General features: G+C 32.5%; 4 protein-coding genes across 6 annotated transcripts; 1 reads left to right on the top strand and 3 right to left on the bottom strand.

Moving 5' to 3' along the window:
* Positions 1 to 150: 150 nt before the first annotated feature.
* Positions 151 to 4,891, bottom strand: LOC105252207 (regucalcin). 2 transcript variants are annotated; one of them, XM_011259498.3, is made up of 6 exons: positions 4,691 to 4,891; positions 1,751 to 1,929; positions 1,443 to 1,646; positions 1,148 to 1,360; positions 856 to 968; positions 151 to 524 (listed from the first exon to the last, which is right to left on the bottom strand). In XM_011259498.3, the coding sequence occupies exons 1-6, from the start codon at positions 4,753 to 4,755 to the stop codon at positions 240 to 242; spliced, it is 1,059 nt and encodes a 352-aa protein (XP_011257800.2). In that variant the 5' UTR covers positions 4,756 to 4,891; the 3' UTR covers positions 151 to 239. The 2 variants fall into 2 exon arrangements, with proteins under 2 accessions (XP_011257800.2, XP_011257802.2); XM_011259500.3 differs by lacking the exon at positions 4,691 to 4,891 and adding an exon at positions 2,473 to 2,662.
* A 2,105-nt stretch (positions 4,892 to 6,996) lies between these two features.
* On the top strand, positions 6,997 to 11,402 carry LOC105252208 (protein transport protein Sec61 subunit alpha). The gene is made up of 8 exons (XM_011259501.3): positions 6,997 to 7,201; positions 7,383 to 7,450; positions 7,664 to 7,729; positions 7,812 to 8,022; positions 8,475 to 8,732; positions 8,894 to 9,060; positions 9,223 to 9,612; positions 9,693 to 11,402. The coding sequence occupies exons 1-8, from the start codon at positions 7,195 to 7,197 to the stop codon at positions 9,954 to 9,956; spliced, it is 1,431 nt and encodes a 476-aa protein (XP_011257803.1). The 5' UTR covers positions 6,997 to 7,194; the 3' UTR covers positions 9,957 to 11,402.
* A 249-nt stretch (positions 11,403 to 11,651) lies between these two features.
* Positions 11,652 to 16,277, bottom strand: LOC105252209 (integrator complex subunit 5). The gene is given in 12 exon segments (XM_011259502.3): positions 11,652 to 12,034; positions 12,106 to 12,366; positions 12,436 to 12,576; positions 13,052 to 13,198; positions 13,622 to 13,827; positions 13,906 to 14,150; positions 14,261 to 14,651; positions 14,654 to 14,929; positions 14,997 to 15,132; positions 15,218 to 15,627; positions 15,692 to 15,821; positions 15,904 to 16,277. Coding segments are annotated over 12 exon segments (2,790 nt in total). The 5' UTR covers positions 16,129 to 16,277; the 3' UTR covers positions 11,652 to 11,812.
* A 289-nt stretch (positions 16,278 to 16,566) lies between these two features.
* Positions 16,567 to 18,076, bottom strand: LOC105252211 (protein anon-73B1). Of its 2 annotated transcripts, none has more exons than XM_011259504.3 (3): positions 17,647 to 18,076; positions 16,928 to 17,100; positions 16,567 to 16,837 (listed from the first exon to the last, which is right to left on the bottom strand). In XM_011259504.3, the coding sequence occupies exons 2-3, from the start codon at positions 17,096 to 17,098 to the stop codon at positions 16,739 to 16,741; spliced, it is 270 nt and encodes an 89-aa protein (XP_011257806.2). In that variant the 5' UTR covers positions 17,099 to 17,100; positions 17,647 to 18,076; the 3' UTR covers positions 16,567 to 16,738. The 2 variants fall into 2 exon arrangements, with proteins under 2 accessions (XP_011257806.2, XP_011257805.2); XM_011259503.3 differs by having other exon boundaries at positions 16,569 to 16,837; positions 17,586 to 18,073.
* Between the last annotated feature and the right edge of the window lie 104 nt (positions 18,077 to 18,180).

Here is an 18,180-nt window from a genome sequence, read left to right on the forward strand (position 1 = left end):
TTGCCAACTTAAATGATAAGCTACATTTTATAATTCTGGGATATCATGATGAAATAATAGCTTCTAATAATTAATAATCGTTCTGAAAGGGATTTGTTACACAATTTTCTTTAAAATAATATATGAAAGTAATTTATACGGAGGCAGTACTTATTATATTGCAACACAATTTTATTTAACGTATTGAGAATTTAAAAATACATGCAATCATATAAATTTTCATGAGAAGCAAGATGTCTTCACATATCTTTTTCTTCAATTATCTTTTCCTCATCTAATGATTCGTCTACTTTGTTAAACAAAAAGGTATTTGCAAGAATCCCATGAACTCCCAAGTTATGAATTGCAAACACGGAACCAGCATAGGGAGTCTTCTTTCGCTCTTCTGCAGTTAAACCATGACCTGATGTAGTTACATATAAAATATCGAGAAGCGGACCACCAAAGGCAACACTAGATACATCTCTAGCAGGAAGCTCAATTTTTTCCAGCACTTTGTGTTTGTGTGGATCCACTTTGATGAGCTAGATAAAATATTTTTGTTTACTAAATCATCTATTCTTGAGTAAATACTTCATATTGCAATATTGCATTTGATATAAAAATTTATTTATATATTAAATTCGATCGGGAAATTCTCAAGTGCTTAAAACATATATTAAATTAATATCCAGAAAAATATTAATTTACTAATTAGGAAAATATTTCAGATCTCTGGCACACTTAATGATTGTAAAACAACTATGTCATATATGATATTGTTGTCAGAAAGTGATAATAATTAGTTATATAATAATGTCACAGATAACAAGTTTCTCATTGCATTTAAAAAAATCCATGACTATATATACTTACACCATGTCCTCCAAACAATGCTACCCAAAGATTGCCATCTGTATCTATGGTCATTCCATCAGGTACTCCTTCTAACTTAGTATGATTCAAATTAAGTACAATCCTTTTATTAGCTAAAAATATAATATAAAAACTATAAATGCATAGTCCTTGAGATTTTTTCCTTGAATGTATATTTTCTTATGCTTTCATATTTTTCATAATTCTTTCAATTTTCAGTTACATTTATACTTGCATACTTTTTTATAATTTTAATTAAAAGTAATTTTAATTAAATTATGAAGTCTCTTACATATTGTCCCACTATTCGGATCAAAATCGTATGCTGCAATCTCACGTGTACTTGAATCAATGTAATAGAAAGTATTGTCTTCGATATTCCACGCTAATCCATTACTTATTGAAACAGGGGTTATTTCTGTTTTAGGTTTAAGCGTATCATCAAGGCGATATAATGATCCCTTATCAAGAGCTATCTGTCCATTAATTTCATTCGCCATAGTACCTATTGAAAATATAATTGATAGCCAATATTTATTGCGTTCAAAAAAAGATGCATTTCTATTTATAATATATTTTCAATTTACCAATCCATAATCTTCCAGCTGAATCCGCTTTTCCATCATTAGTTCTTACGTCGCCAGATGTAAGATTACTCAGAACATTGTATGGTGTCACTTTCTGATTTGCATCTGAATTCCAGTTGACTAAAATAACATCTTTTCCACTACCAACTACGAGTTTATTAGGACTATCATGCACAGGTACCACAACACTAACAGGACCGTGGTCTGTGAAGTAGTTTAAGAAATCATAATATTATTTAATGTTAGAAATATAAAATGATGAATTATGTGTGATAGTGATACTTGCAAAAAAAGTTATATACTCTTACCTATGTAAGTGCTGGTTACAACACCTGTCGCAGGATCCAGTCTACGTACGTACTGATTATATATGTCAACAAAGTACAACTTTTGAGCGTCAGAATCCCAGTGAGGACCCTCGGAAAGGCCATAAGCGTCTGTCACTCGCTCTATCTTAATTTTAGGTTTGAGGTGATGATGAGCTTCCCTATAAATAAATAATTGCATATTAAAGTAAAGTAAAGCTTAAAAAATTGATTAGTTGCAGCTTAGGATATGCATTTTACACTTTACAGGAAGTGATATTCACACGCATTATTTTTCTTAACTTTATAAAAATAGCCATTTAATTTTGTATTATTATCCTCAATCGTTCGAATCAGTGAAAAAGTCCTTATTATATGATGCTGATATAAACAAGTGATGGAACATGATCGATCTAAACGAAAGACTATAGAATGATTTTGATCGCACTTTATTAATTTCTATAACAAAAGCATAATATTTAAAAAAATAAAACAGCCTGTTCTTTTCAACTGCACTTGCAATATATTCTGCATTTGAAAGATTTATATATTAAAAAAAAAGAAGAGGAGGAAATTGCAGAGAAAATTGGAAGGAATAAACATGCTCTCTTTGCATTCTTTTGCACTTTTATTCCCCCTTTCGTTTCTTTCTTATCGCGAAGAAAAAAAAGGTGTAGAAAGCGTCCGCAATCTGTCAAAACGAGTTATGCAAAAGCGATATTTACGTTGTCATTTCCGTTCGAAAAACCGAAAGATTGCGAAAGAAATCGAAAACCGAAGGCGAAGAAGCGAAGAGTCGACCTGTCGCGAACTGTCAGAACAAACAGCTGACGAATTATAATTCAGCTCGTGCGCGGCGCGGAACAAGGTAATCGCTCCGATTACGTAAATCAAGTGTTGATTATCCCGACGATGATGATACTGTGTGACAGAAGACGGATGCGGCTATTTATTGAACGCTGATAAGGCCTGGTGCTACTTGAAATCGAAGGGTTATCGATAAATTTGCTTTGTTTCATATTTTACACTTTAAGGCTTCAAACATTCGTTTATAAATAACGACAGTATATTCTAGATGCGCACCGAGGAAAAAAATTGTTAACTTGATTAAATGCGTTCAACTAATTATTTTTTTTTTTAAATTGAATTTTAGTAATTATTTAAGTATTTTAAGTTAAATAGTATTTTATGTTAAATTTATTTAATATGTCGTATATAATTTAATTAAATATTTCAATTATATTAAATGTAAACATTCAATTATAGTAAATGTAAATATTCAATTATAATTTAAATATTTCAATTATATTAAATGTAAATATTCAATTATATTAAATGTATATTAAATATTTCGATTATAATAGTAATAATTGAAAAATAAATTCCCACGTAGCAAAATAATGTCTTAATGACGTAATATGAGGTCATTGAAACGTTATTAAGATGTCATTTGACGTCATTCTGCTAGCTAGATAGTTGGACGTATTCAATCAAGTTAACAACTTGTTTTTTCAATGTGTCACAAAATACATTTCCAAACATATTAAACAAATTATACATATTGAAAAATTCATAATGTGAAGTAATATTTTTCAAAGGTAAAAATATTAAGAAAATTAATAAAGATATCATATATGCTAATAATATATAATAATAAAAAAATATCGCGTTTTTTAGCGTATAATTTAATTTTTTTCTTTTATATGAAATAATGTTATTAATAATGACAAATTTAAAAAAGATATAACTCAATCTTTTTCACACATTAAATACAAAATATTTTAAGATCTTTCTTACAAAAATATGTAGCGGTGACATTAAAAATATTAAATTTTTATATAATTTATATAATTTTGAATTTTTAAATTAAATTAATTTCATATTAAATTTATATAAATATTAAATTTACATTAATTTTAAATTTTTACATAATTTTTGCAGAATACGGATATTATATGGAAACGGATATTATATAGATATCATATGGAAACGTCAAATGTTACGTCCAGCAGATATATTTACGAGATATTAACATTTCTGATGGAATATTGGATATAAATAGCAGTGTTTCTGCAGGCGAAAGAAATATAGGAGACAGAAGAGAAGACGAAGAGAGATTATCTTTATATAATTCCCCTTTTTATCTTTCTCTATCAGATAAAATTATAGTTTAAGTAATTCGTGGAAAATTATGAGTTTTCAACAAGATATTTCCAATGTCACATGATGATTCCAACTATAAAGTCATGATGATGCAGATTTTTGTGCAGAATCTATTTGTGATATTTTTTGATAAGATGTTTACCACCGTTCTTAATAAGTTATATAATTCAAGCGATTTAGTTCAAACGACTTCTGTAATCAAAGTTCAACCGATTAACGGTTCCTCTTCTTTTCTTTTTCTTATTATCGATAACAAACGAAAAACAATTAAATTTTAATTACTTGTAGTTATCTTATTATTGGGACTAAAATCTTCTGGAAATATTTTGAGATAATATTCCAATAAACACAGTCTATAAATAATAATTTGTATTTTGATGAGGCATTTTTTTTATTTTTTTTGCGTTTGATACAGTTTTTATCTGGTAACTTCTAAATATTATCATTACACATAAATATACAACCCAGACAGCATAGAATTAAAAATGATTCATTTATGTAAAAGGATTCTTTTTCGTCTGAGAATAAACTCGAAATTTGTGATATGAAAAATGAATTCTTTTGAAACTTTTTGTGCTATCTGGGAAGCATGCACCATGACGTTATATTATTCCTAGTTTAAACAAAACTATCAAACTAAGCAAATATCATGTACAAATTTGTTTTTTTGTTTCTCACTATTTTAATGTTAAAAGTATCACTTCGCAGCGCATGAGCTGATATTTTTTTCATTAAAAATGCGTGCGCGATGCATCGATTTATGGAAATCCTTTCACTTACCCGCCATGAATGAGAACGACGAGAACGCACGCCAAGGATAGGTATTCGCAAATTATTCTTCTCATGATAGTCTATATATCTCGTATTACTGTCTAACTCGAAAGTAATGCTCTCTCTTTCAGGATAGACTAAAAAGAACGAGTAAAACTTAAACGCACCGACTTATATAGGCGTTCCTACCTTCACCGATTCGGTCGAAACCTGTGAGGGGAGTTGGATATTTTAACGAGAAACGCATTTTGGCGTTAGATAGCATCAACTGATGTAAATTTATTGATAATAATAAATTATTTGGTGTCGCCTTTCTGACAATGATGAGCGAAACTAAATTGCATAAGTCGTGTAATAATTTAATGGTACACGGAAATGTGGGACAGTTTTTAACGTGATCGATATTACTTAACGATAGTAATCTTTGACAAGGAAAGGTTACGGTAATCGATTATGATGATTTATCGTACAGCAAAAATATATCACGCAACCTTTTGTTAACGAGAGGGGAAAAAAAGCTTTACAGGAAATGTTTTATTCTGTATATAGATAATATATAAATTTATATATAAATATATAAGTTAAATAATAATAAAATATATAAAATATTAAAAATATGATAACAAAATAAAAATATAATAATAAAATAAGAAAGAACAAAATAAAAAATATAATGTTAACAAAATAAAGATATAATGATAATGAAATAAGAATAAAATAAAAAAGAACAAAAAAATAAAAATATAATTATAACAAAATAAAGATATAATGATAATAAAATAAAAATAATAATAAAATATATAAAAGATTAAAGATAATATTAAAAATTAATAATTAAGATAATTAGATTTGCTACGTGCCTTTCTTTATTTGTATTTTTAATTTTTTGCGTAGCGAATGATAACAGGAAAAAAATATGCCTAAACGTATTAAACATGCATTACATGAAATACTACTCACTTATACATTGTTTGTTTTTAAATTTACACAAAATAATATATTAAATGCTCGAAAAAGACATTTTTCCGAATCTGTTGCAATCTTATCTATTGCAATCTTAAATATATATTTGATATTATAAGAAAAAAATTGTGTAAAATCTGATGAAATTTACAATTTTATACCATCTAGGAAGAATCGTTGAAAATATCCGGCAACATATATTAATGTATAGTCAAAAATGAATAATTATTATCATATATGTATAATTATATACAAATGCACATAAAAACATGTATTCATGTAGAATAAGATAAAATTAATTATTATAGAATAAGATAAAAAATAAAATTAATTATTATAGAATAAAATAAAATTAATCATTTGCAGCACATTATTTATTACACAAGTTTCTTTGTATAAAATATGAAGCCCTTGACCGATATATACGGATATCCAATCATGCGAGCACTTGGAAGAAAACATGACAGTAAATTACATAATTTTTATTATGCAATAATTTTGATAAAAATATCTCAATATACAAATACTATTTTTATGTAAATATTATTATTTTACTAATAACAATATTTATGTTTTGCAAATAGGTATGTTGCAATATTGTGCACGAATTTTGTAAAAATTTTAAAATGTTTCTGTAAAATACTTCTTGATTTATGTTGTTCATAATCTTCTCTAGGAATACAGTAGGAAAGCAATTTGATATTTATAGATATTTAAGGATATTTGAATAATCACAGCACAACATCGAATGTATAGTTGATTGTATAATATATGAATGCGAACTTACATGGGGCTTTTAACCACACGTACTTTCTTTGTATCTATAATTAAATTCAATCTATAATTAAATTCAATCTATAATAAATTCAACATTGAAAGATACAGCTCGTAAATATTTCCTATCTCTATGCAACCCGTCATACGTTGCTGCAAAAAAGCAGCAGCTTGGGAATCGTGAATTTAATAAAAACTATATCGATAAATAGAATTTTTTTTCGCACGTGAATCAAATGCAATATCTAGTTCAAGCGTAACAAGAAAAATGATTAAAAAAATAAGAAAATCTTTCCTCGAAAAATGATTTGAAAAATAAGAAAATCTCGAACAATCGAAAAAGAACGAGAAATAGGTGGTACGGGTGATCTGAAACACCCTGTACACTTGTAATCGCTACGTCGCGCGTGCACGATAACAAAGGGAGCCCGGGAGCTGATCTGTCATCGCTGACGCGCGAACAGCTGACGCGCGCGCGCGCTCAGCTGACGCGCCCGCCGCGCCATCTGGCGCCGGCGACGACAAGCGCAACGGCGACCGATTGGAAACGTGCCGGCCAACATCATCAGGTCACGTGATACTCGCATATTGATACGTGTCGGGGTGAGCCACGACTCCGCTACGCTTTGCCAGTCGAGCGTATACGCGGCCGCTTTTTCGTCGCTTTTATGACAGAGAAGGAAGGAGCGAGGGAGCGAATTCTCGTGGCAGTGTGATTCTCGTGTGCCTGCGAGAGACGGTCATTCGATTCTTGGTGTTAATCGCGTCGAGACAAGATGGGATGTGAGTATTTTGCTCGGAAATACCCCGGTCGTAGATCGCGTTAATCGTAACCTCTCGCTCGTAACCTCTTTGCTCGTCGCGAAAACATATTGTTGGCAACGCGAATCGCTTGACGTTTAAGCCTGTTCTCGTCTTCGCCCTCTTCGGGTGTCTAAGTCGTCCTTCCTCTTTCTGCTTTCAGTCAAGTTCCTCGAGGTGATCAAGCCCTTCTGCAGCATACTGCCGGAAATAGCGAAGCCGCAACGAAAGGTAAGATCTATTTCTGTCTCTCTCGCGTATTTACAGTTTCGTGTACCGTTTTTCCGAAATTCCTCCGTTTCCCGACCTGTACGAAGCCCGACGAGTGAGATATACCCTACCATCTGTTTATGACATTCATATGCAATGTATAAAAAATATTTCTAATTTAAAGAAGAAATTCTCCTCTGATGTGAGTTTGTTACAACTGATGTTTCTCTACAGATCCAGTTCAGGGAGAAGGTGCTATGGACGGCGATCACGTTATTTATCTTTCTAGTATGTTGCCAGGTAAGTTGATAAGTCGCACTATTGTTCAAAGTTAATTTAAAATTTTATAAGTAACGCTGATGGATAATCTTGTCATTTTCAGATTCCATTATTCGGTATCATGTCTTCGGACAGTGCAGATCCATTTTATTGGATACGTGTGATTCTCGCGTCCAACAGAGGAACATTGATGGAATTAGGTATCTCTCCAATCGTTACTTCCGGACTTATTATGCAACTGCTGCATGGCGCGAAGATTATAGAAGTCGGCGATACGCCAAAAGATAGAGCGTTATTCAACGGTGCACAGAAATGTAAGTTAAGTTTGCTAATTTGATAAAATTTTTTCTGATATATAAATAAAAAGATAAATAAAAATATATAAATAAAAAGATAAATAAAACTGATAAGTAATTTTAATATAAAGATGAGATAGAAGATAAATTGGTTTAATAAATATTAATTTGTTTTCTTAAAAAAATTCTAAATTATGTTTAAAAAACTATAGTTTGAGATTTAACTAAATATAAAACAAAAAATCTATAATTTCATTCAGTCAATTGTCTTTTGATTAAAGGGAATCCAAATAAGTGTTCCAATAAATTAAAACTAATTCTCATGCAGAGAATAAATTTAAATAATGATTTGTATTAGTCCTCTGTGACATTTTTATTTAAATTTTGATATAAAAAATTAAATATGTTTATACTGTTATTAGATTTAACTGTGAAAACATCATTAATATTTGTTTTTTTTTTTTACACAGTGTTTGGCATGGTTATTACTGTTGGGCAAGCTATTGTTTATGTAATGACTGGAATGTATGGAGATCCAACCGAGATTGGAGCTGGAGTCTGTCTTTTGATTATTATCCAATTGTTTGTTGCTGGACTTATTGTATTGTTGTTGGACGAGCTTCTCCAGAAAGGATATGGATTGGGCAGTGGAATATCTCTCTTCATCGCTACTAACATTTGCGAGACTATTGTTTGGAAAGCATTTTCACCAGCTACAGTTAACACTGGTATGATTTTATTCATTATCAGGGAAAGATTTTGTAATGAACAGAAGTATCATTCTTTTGGCAATTCAAACTCTTTAATATATATTAATTGAATTTATATATATATATATATATATATATATATATGTATGTATATATATATGTTTTTTTATGTCTAATAGGTCGTGGTACAGAGTTTGAAGGAGCCGTAATCGCTTTGTTCCATTTGCTGGCCACCAGACAAGACAAGGTCCGTGCTCTCCGAGAAGCATTCTACAGACAGAATCTTCCAAATCTGATGAATCTTCTCGCCACCATTCTAGTGTTTGCTATTGTTATCTACTTCCAAGTAAGTTGAAGAATATTGAAACTGAAAACCATAAGTTTTTGTTTGTTAGATCAATTATTTTTATTATTAAACTATTCAAAACATATACACTAATTTCTAAAGTTTGTCTACACATGTTTCATTGTGATAATGATTATATTGAAAGGTACATATTATTTATAGGGCTTCCGTGTAGATCTTCCGATCAAATCTGCTAGATATCGCGGTCAATACAGCAGCTATCCAATCAAACTATTTTACACCAGCAATATCCCAATCATCTTGCAATCAGCCTTAGTGTCCAATCTATACGTCATCTCTCAGATGTTGGCTGTCAAGTTCCAAGGAAATCTTATAGTAAATCTGTTAGGCGTTTGGTCGGATGTCGGTGGTGGTGGTCCAGCCAGATCGTATCCAGTCGGCGGATTATGTTATTATTTATCACCACCGGAATCGGTCGGCCACATCGTTCAAGATCCTGTCCATGCCGTACTCTATATTCTCTTTATGCTTGGTTCATGCGCCTTCTTCTCCAAAACGTGGATCGAGGTTTCTGGAAGCTCGGCAAAGGATGTTAGTACAACATTCCTTGAGAATAAAGTACATAAATCTTTTGTAATATAATATAAAAATTAATAACATGTCATTTGTAGGTCGCCAAACAATTAAGGGAACAGCAGATGGTAATGCGAGGCCACAGGGACAATTCTATGATTCGCGAATTGAATCGGTATATCCCAACTGCCGCAGCGTTTGGTGGATTGTGCATCGGTGCGCTCTCTGTGCTGGCAGATTTCCTGGGCGCGATTGGTTCTGGTACCGGTATCTTGCTCGCTGTCACCATCATTTATCAATATTTCGAAATTTTTGTCAAGGAACAAAGTGAAATGGGTGGCATGAGCACGTTACTTTTCTAAGCTTAGTTCAACTATAGATTTGAAAAGTAAACTTTTTTTAATTCTGAAGAACCATATAATTTATTGTAAGAGTTTGGCAGAGTTTGTGTGTATGTCGGTGTATGTATGTGTGCGTGTGTGTAAAAGTGTGCGTTATGTATGTCAAGCTCACAGGATGTAGACATACTACTAATCGAAGATTTTCCTCCCCCTTTTCGCTCGTTATACATAAAGTCGCACATATTTAACTTACTATTGATACGTTGTTGATTCCATGCTCAAAAGGTTATAACTATCAGTGACTTTGCAAACAAATAAAAATCTACATGTGCTTCTTTTGTAGGATACATTAACGTGATTATTGAAACACACGATATATTTTGGAATCTGGAAAGTAATACAGCTATGTTACATCTATGAGATCTTGTTCTTGTGTTGAGAGAGCATACTCTTTATTTTTACATTAAACATTATTAATTCTACGCCACGTGTCAAACTGTACAAAACATCAGCCTAATGAAGGCAAGAACGTACATACATTGACAGAGGATAGAAGATAATAACTCAGACATACAACGGTTAAAACGCTCGCAAAGTCTAAGCGCGAAAGATATCTCGCGATCAATAATATCTTTCGTACAACGAGCAATGTGTACATAATATAAGAAAGTAATTAAATATTTTCAACATTTTTTACTAGCGTTTTTTGGGCTCTGCTACATGAAGAAGAGCCACATGAAGACTCAATTGCATATACATACGAGTAAAATCGTGACATTTATATTATAATTGAACCTATATATGATTATGAATAGTCATTTCAGTCAGGACGAGACACCCACCTAGGGTATTCGTACAGCAATTCGAACAGCGTTCGCTCATCTTGGGTACCATTCATTCCTGTATCGATAATAATATGAAATAAGTTAATATTTTTTCACACACACATATATATGCGTATATGTGTGTATGTATTTAGGAGAAAAGAAGAAAATGTGCTTTTATAAATATTAAAACATCTTTTTTTTTTCGTCTTCCTTGTTTCATCTCTCCTCATTTTGTTGTCCCTCGACATTTCATCGTATTTCGTCGGTTATTTGTACGCGTGATATCTCATTTCATCGTTCATTTAATAATAATGTCGTCCGAGAGTCGCATAGAATAAATCTCTATATCCATTAATTGTCATTAATCGAGAATAATAAGACACACACGTGATCGGTTATGCCATTAAGAAAAAAAAATAAGATTCATGTGTTATGTAATATGTTATATACATAAATCAGAATGTGTATACAAGAAACTAGTAAAAATTACTTCCTATTTTATACAGTGTGTAATTGTGTCGTTTTCTACTTTATACATAGAATTGTTATAAGAGATATACATGAATTATAACTATTGTTATAGAATATCAATATGTAAACAGGAAGAAGAAAAAGGAATACTAAATGTACTTACTGTTAATGGTGTACTTACTGCCAATACATGAAACTTCCAAAAATATTTAATTAAATTTAACATATATTATTATTTTGAAAAACATTTTTAATATTAAATAATATAAATATATTTCTTGTATTTTTTTCTTATAAAATAGATGTACATTTTGATATTTTTGATATTTTCAAGCATGCATCTTGATTTAGTAAAATTTTATAAAGTTTTATATCCGTTATATATATGAAGTACTTATATATTTATTGTTTTCTATATACATATATGTAAATGTGTGTATATGTATGACAATACAATTTCAAATTACAGTGTTATTTTTATCAAGAGAGTATTTACAAGCCTTATGTAATTACACATTAATTAAAATCGATTTAGATCTCGTCAGAGATGTACTCTCTCTTTCTCTCTCTCTCTGCATATTACTTATTTTCATTATAAAATAATGTCGAATACAGAGGTCCCAAAGTATGAATATTTGCCAGCAGTACTAGGCGAAGAGTGTCTGTAAAGCGTGCATTGGGCGATGATGTGTCGATGTCCCTCCAAGCTATATTGGCACCTTCGCTCCGCGTGAATAACGCCGGAGACGGCACATTTTCGCGCATGTACGCCCACAAGCACTCCCTCATTATCGTATTTATCTGCAATGCAAATTGGAACCGCTTATCAAGTGTATTTTATTGAAATATTGATTGTAAACTTAAAAATATACCTGGTGTGGCTGTAAAACAGGTAGAATATCCCTAATACTCGCCAATGGAGGCGGTAATAATTGACCGAGTGCCATTATAGTGACGAGCGAGACGCCTTCCTCCGTATTCCAATTAGCCATCACGGTTGCAGTGATGCCTCTCAGTAAAACGGAACAATAAGCCAACGCTGGTCTGTACCAGGCGGTCAATTCTAGCAACGTCCATAGTAAAGGTACCTCCTTAAATTTGCGACGGATTTGCAAATCCCTCTCTATCGTCACCTGTCACACAATCGGAATCATTATTTTATTCCAACAAATATCTTAAAGAAGGTGAATAATGAGAATTACTTTTGTAAACTCTTCGTCGGGCCATGGAAGACCATTGTACATAACGTCGGGGGACACCAATTCGACCAGCAACAAACTGACCATCGTCAGAGCGTCCAAGTTGACGGGGTATCGATCTGACTCCTGGTTGCTGCAACAAGCCTAGAAAATACGTTAGACTGTTTAACGCGATATTCGACCTATCAGATGCATAATAAAGAAGAAAAGAGAAAGAGGAAGAATAAGAAGAAAAGAGAAAGAATAAGAAGAAAAAAGAAAGAGGAAGAAGGGGAGAAAAGAGGAGAAAAAATGAATAAAATAATAAAATAGTTAATTTTAAATTAGTTAATTTTTTTATATAAATTTGTTTATATAATTTAAATATAAATAATTTGTTAAGATTTTATTTATTTGTTAAGATTTTATTAAATTTAAATAATTTAATAATAAATATTTAATTTAATATTTAAAATAATTTCATTAATGTGAAAATTAATAATAGAGAATTAATAAAAATTATTAATAAAAATTAGTGTCAGCAATTGCGGTTAAACTAAGAATAATAAATAAATTTTTTAATTAACAAAATATCAGATGTAATATCAGATATGATAATTGCTGTCGAATTTTTCTTTACCTTTATAACGTCTATTAACAACATTTTGTTTAAGGCTATAGTTTCCCTATTAATCGAATTCTCCGGCGGTAATTTTCGCGGACCATGTCCTATTACGCCGGCGTGAAATACCGATGAATGTCGCTGTGCTAACATGGTGCTCGTCACCTGCAAATGAAATCATTTAAATTCCACATGTATTGATATATCAAATCAATTCAGTATCAATGAAATATTGCAACATGTATCAAATATCTTTCACAATAGATTTAATTTTATTTTTAATGAAAAGAATTAGTTAAAAAAAAACACTAAATTGTCAATTTAATAATATTTTGTAATATTCTATATTTTAAATATTTTTTTATTCCTCATATAATGCCTATATTATGAATATTAATTTTTATTTCATCTTTTTTATTTTTATTCTTTTTATCTACTTTAATTTATTTTTTTTTATATCCCTAATCTAACTTTAAAATAATCAAATATTAAATTTTATAAATGAAACTGAATATGGTAATAAACTTATTATAAGATTCAAAACGTTTTATAAGATGTATATTTTACAATTATATTTTTTATACAAACTTGTTTATGATTCTGATGCAACAATGACGTCTCCTCGAAACGAGGCTCAAATTTCTCCTTTGCACCAAAGTACTTTGCCTGCTCGTTATCGATACTATTCTCTAAAATCTCTCTGAGTGCCAACACACGCGCGCAAGGAGAATAACACGTCAGATCCTTCAATAAGTGGCAAACCATCTTCACTCCTTGTTCCTTCTTTATGATATCTAGGAATAAGGAACAAAGTGGATTATCTTATATGTTGTTACTTTGATAAATGAAAGACGTTAAACAATTTTATTTACTTGTTTGTGCAATGGACAAGAAGAAATATTGTATGACTGCTCTCGTCAATTTCAGCACGAGTTCCACATTGAAAATATAATCCTTTTCGGACGTGCTCAATAGATCTAACAGGCTAACGATGTCGTTTGCCAAATCAAAGTTGTCGGTTCTCATCAACAGGGAAGATATTTGATACAAATTAGATCTAAGAGCTCTAGTAATCATCCTCGATTGTAATATCGCCGCTTTATTCGATTTCTCCCACCTAAATTAAATATATAAAATGATTATAATTTTAACAAATTAATAAATTGATGAAGAATTATTATAATTTTAATATTATGCATAATTGTGCTGAATATTATTGACACTTGCTTCAACATTATAGTGAGATTTTTAAACAACTGTCTCGAGTCCTCCTCATTTATGACATTTTTATAGTATATCTCTCTAAGCGCCTGCTCTAAGATCTGTGTAAGATAATCGTGACCAGCAAGAATGTTTTCGGTTCCAGATTTGTTCGCAGGAAACAGAACAATGTTGTTGGTGATGAGACGTATCAGGGCTGCGAGATGAAACGTTGTTGGCGCCTTCACCAGCATATGAGACGCCATAAAAACGACTATGTTTGGATTCTGGCTCCTCAGGAAGCACAACAGTCTAACAGCCGTTTGCACCCGCAGCGGGTTGGAATTCAATAACATTGGCACAATCAACGATATCTCCTGTTTGATAGAACTCAGAAGAGCGATATTGGCGGACTGCGGTCCGTGCGTCTCAGCAAGAGATCAATTTCTTGTAAAATCAGCTCCAGAATCTCCCGACAAACGTTCTTCACGTTTTGCGCCGCGTTAACGCTGTGATAGCCGACATTGCTCGTGTTCAAACTCGTGTCTAGCAATATATTGATTATTTGCGATGCGCCCTGCTCGCATCCCAATATCAAGTGCACAGTCAGGTCTATCAATGCTGCTGATTGATTGTCAAAGTATTTACACCAATCTGCCGCGAACAATGCCAGACGCGGTATGATGTCGGGTCGCACTGTAATAAAAATTTACATGGTTAATCGTATAATTCCCTGAGAAAATATAATTTTTATTAGACTCACATGTTTGTAACACATTGTTGGTCATCGCTTTCAAAAGAGTCTGCGAAAGCGAGGCTAGATTCAAAAGGAAAGGCACTGTGGCCAATTTCTGCTTCTTAATATCCTCATCAAGATTCACATCCTCATCCAAACTCCACTATAAGAAAATTATCGCACAAATGTATCAATAAATTCTTATACAAGTCAGAGACTAAAATATGCAAGCATTTATCAGGACTTGCCTGGAACAAATCCAACAGTGCTTTTCTAATATCTTGAAAATGACTACCCGCCAAGTGTCCCAATATGCCAACAACGGAATTTAACTTTGGGTTCTTAACGTTATGCTCGTAGCCCATGGCACAAAAGTCCTTCAATCCACACGATAGCACCCTAGTAATCACAGTATTTGGAAAACAGCTTCCCACATGAGCGACCACCCAATCAAAATAGGGACTGTGCAGAACGCTGGTGTCTAACAATGCTTTGATGCAAGACTCTGTGTCGGAATGCATGAGGCATTGCAAACATTGCGCCGTAATGTCTATCAGAGTTCGTGTCGCCCGACAAGACATCCACTGCTGCAGAAAGTCATTGATGCCAGCGTCGACAGGCAAATTGCGACGTTTCGAGTAATCGGAGGATACTTTGCCTGCGAAAGAAACGTCACTTAAAATTGTACTCTGCTTCCATTCAACTGTACATGAAATATATACCGAGTAAGTCCAACGACCAGGCTGATATGATAGGTGCCCAAGCTTCTGGGTTCCCATTTATGAAGCTGCTGAGAACGGCGTGAATCTCCACTATGATACCCTCCTCGGGTATCGGTATATTTTGATTTGTCTGCAAAAATTGCAATTTTTACTACTATTGTTCACATCAGGCGTGTATAACGGGTGTGAATAAAATTCGAATCAACTGATACCTCGATCTGACGAACGTATTTCGACACCGCGGTGAAAAATACGCTGCAAAAGTACTCGAGGACGGCGTCCCTTGCCGCGGGCACATTTTTCAGCAGAAACAAGGCCGTACGCGTCACGTCTTGCGTGTTTGCGCTGTGGGAAGACCTGGACACGGCGCCGGAGATAAATTTTCTAACCTCGGTCAGGATGTCCTGGGGCGATAGAGTCACCGTATTATGCAGCATCCTCAAATTATCAGTAGTGATCCTTCAATCGCAGGACATCGATCAATTATATTTGCATTCCTGATCAATTCAGTCAATTTAAATTCATCATACGACGTGTCAAAAATACCGTGGCACTCTCGATTGAGAGGTTATGTTATATTGTAATATACAGGGTGTTCAAAAAATCTTCAACGAATTTCTCACTATCCTTGATTATATTACTTCTTGCATAAAATAATTATTATTATAATAATATATAATAATTATTAAAAAATATTATATAGTAATTATAATAATAATTACTAAAAATATTATTATATAATAATTATAATAATTACTAAAAAATATTATTATATAATTATAATTATATAAAAAAAGAAAGAATAGTTTAATACTTGAATATAAGATTAAAAACATATATTTAAGAGATTATAATATTATATAAAATGTTTTCTTTCAACTAACTTATATATATTTTAGACATGTATAACAAGGAAGCAATTATTCTTGAGAGTAAAGGCCAGTCTTCAAATTATGCTTCAGATCATAGAATGTAAATATACAAATGTAAAAACATATAAATTAGAGTATAAATTAAAGTATGCTTAGTCGTTGCACAAAGAATGTCTCAACGCCTCTTCTTCTTCTCTTGTTTGCGCGGCCGATGAGGTCTTCTTGGCGTTACTTGAGGACTGTTTTCAGAACATTCTACGTCGCTTGGGTCATCCTGCAATTATAACAATTATATTATTATCATAGAAGGCATGAACGACAAATTATATCAAGTCAACAACCTAATATAATCATAAAATGATACCTTTAAAGCTGCCACGCCATCAGATGGACCTGCCTGATATATCACTATGGACAACAAGCAGATAATTTGGAACACTGCGCCGACATAGAGGCCAAATCTTAACAATTGCTCAAACAGAGTCTCCTCCGCTGGCAGTAAAAGGCGTTTGAACTGTGGGTCTGTGTCTGCCATTTCTATATGTGCAAAAAAATACAAGTTAGACGATAATTTTCACTTGTATTAGATGAGGTAGAAATACAAATCAAATGATAATTTTATTTATATTACATGAGCTAAAGTTTCTTATAAAGTAAAAAAGAAAATATATTTGTAAATCATATTTAAATTGTACAATTGTATTTTACAAATGTATTTTACAAATGTATTTTATATATGGAACAAATGTATAAAATAATTACTTTTCATCAAACAAAGTTGCTATAAATATCATTATAATCTATTATAATATTCAAATATTATTATATTATTATTTAAATTGGGACAAATGTATAAAATAATTACTTTTCATCAAACAAAATTGCTGTAAATATTATTATAATCTATTATAATATTCAAATATTATAATAATATTATTATCTATTATGATATTTAAATTATAAAAAAAATATAATATTATTATAATAATAAATTAATAATATTAGAATGAAAAAGTTATTACTTCAACTACAGCGAAATATCATATCTCGTTGATTCGCGAATTTAAGATTTTCTAGACGCACTATTATCTTTTCCAATTTTTTCTACCGTGCCCCGGACTTTATTTCATTCTCTTCTCTCCTCATGCAGGGATCTCTCGCGCGATTCTTTCGAACGGTCCAGCATATCTCGCCGAAACAAGGGCAATTCCCGATCGGCGATACCTCCTCGCGATCAATCACATCGATACTCGACGATGTTCCGCGACTGTTTACAGGTGTTGGACGGGATACACATGTACGAGGGGGCGAGGAAATCAATAACAGGCGACCGGCGATCGCCGCGTTTCGCGCGAAGCGGCAAATAGTGCCAACATTATACGCCTACGCGCTCCGCTTTTTTTTCCGGCAATTTCGACGAAGCGCCTCGACCTTTTTTCCTTTCCTCGGGATCGTCGTGATTTTCCTCCGCACATCGCGCGCCGAATCAACCCGAACCCCCTCGGCGCTCTTCGGCCTCGCGTCTCCCCCCGCTTCACTCCTCGCCCATCCCTAACGTTGGCAGCGCGTGGCGATCGCGCTTGCGGCGCGCGCCGCCAGATGGCGCGGCGCTCTGAC

The sequence above is a fragment of the Camponotus floridanus genome, unplaced genomic scaffold, assembly GCF_003227725.1.
Source record: "Camponotus floridanus strain SB8 unplaced genomic scaffold, Cflo_v7.5 scaffold67, whole genome shotgun sequence".
Lineage (NCBI taxonomy): Eukaryota > Metazoa > Arthropoda > Insecta > Hymenoptera > Formicidae > Camponotus > Camponotus floridanus.

What these genes read in the sequence shown, in the direction of transcription:
- LOC105252207 (XM_011259498.3), bottom strand. Translation starts at nt 4,755, where the DNA reads ATGAGAAGAATAATTTGCGAATACCTATCCTTGGCGTGCGTTCTCGTC. An exon ending in AGCTGGAAGATTATGGATTG is followed by an intron (nt 1,361 to 1,442) that starts GTAAATTGAAAA and finishes TATTTTCAATAG; the next exon opens with GTACTATGGCGAATGAAATT. An exon ending in TCCGAATAGTGGGACAATAT is followed by an intron (nt 969 to 1,147) that starts GTAAGAGACTTC and finishes TTATATTTTTAG; the next exon opens with CTAATAAAAGGATTGTACTT.
- LOC105252208 (XM_011259501.3), top strand. An exon ending in TAGCGAAGCCGCAACGAAAG is followed by an intron (nt 7,451 to 7,663) that starts GTAAGATCTATT and finishes GTTTCTCTACAG; the next exon opens with ATCCAGTTCAGGGAGAAGGT. An exon ending in TCTTTCTAGTATGTTGCCAG is followed by an intron (nt 7,730 to 7,811) that starts GTAAGTTGATAA and finishes TGTCATTTTCAG; the next exon opens with ATTCCATTATTCGGTATCAT.
- LOC105252211 (XM_011259504.3), bottom strand. Translation starts at nt 17,098, where the DNA reads ATGGCAGACACAGACCCACAGTTCAAACGCCTTTTACTGCCAGCGGAG. An exon ending in ATGGCGTGGCAGCTTTAAAG is followed by an intron (nt 16,838 to 16,927) that starts GTATCATTTTAT and finishes TTATAATTGCAG; the next exon opens with GATGACCCAAGCGACGTAGA.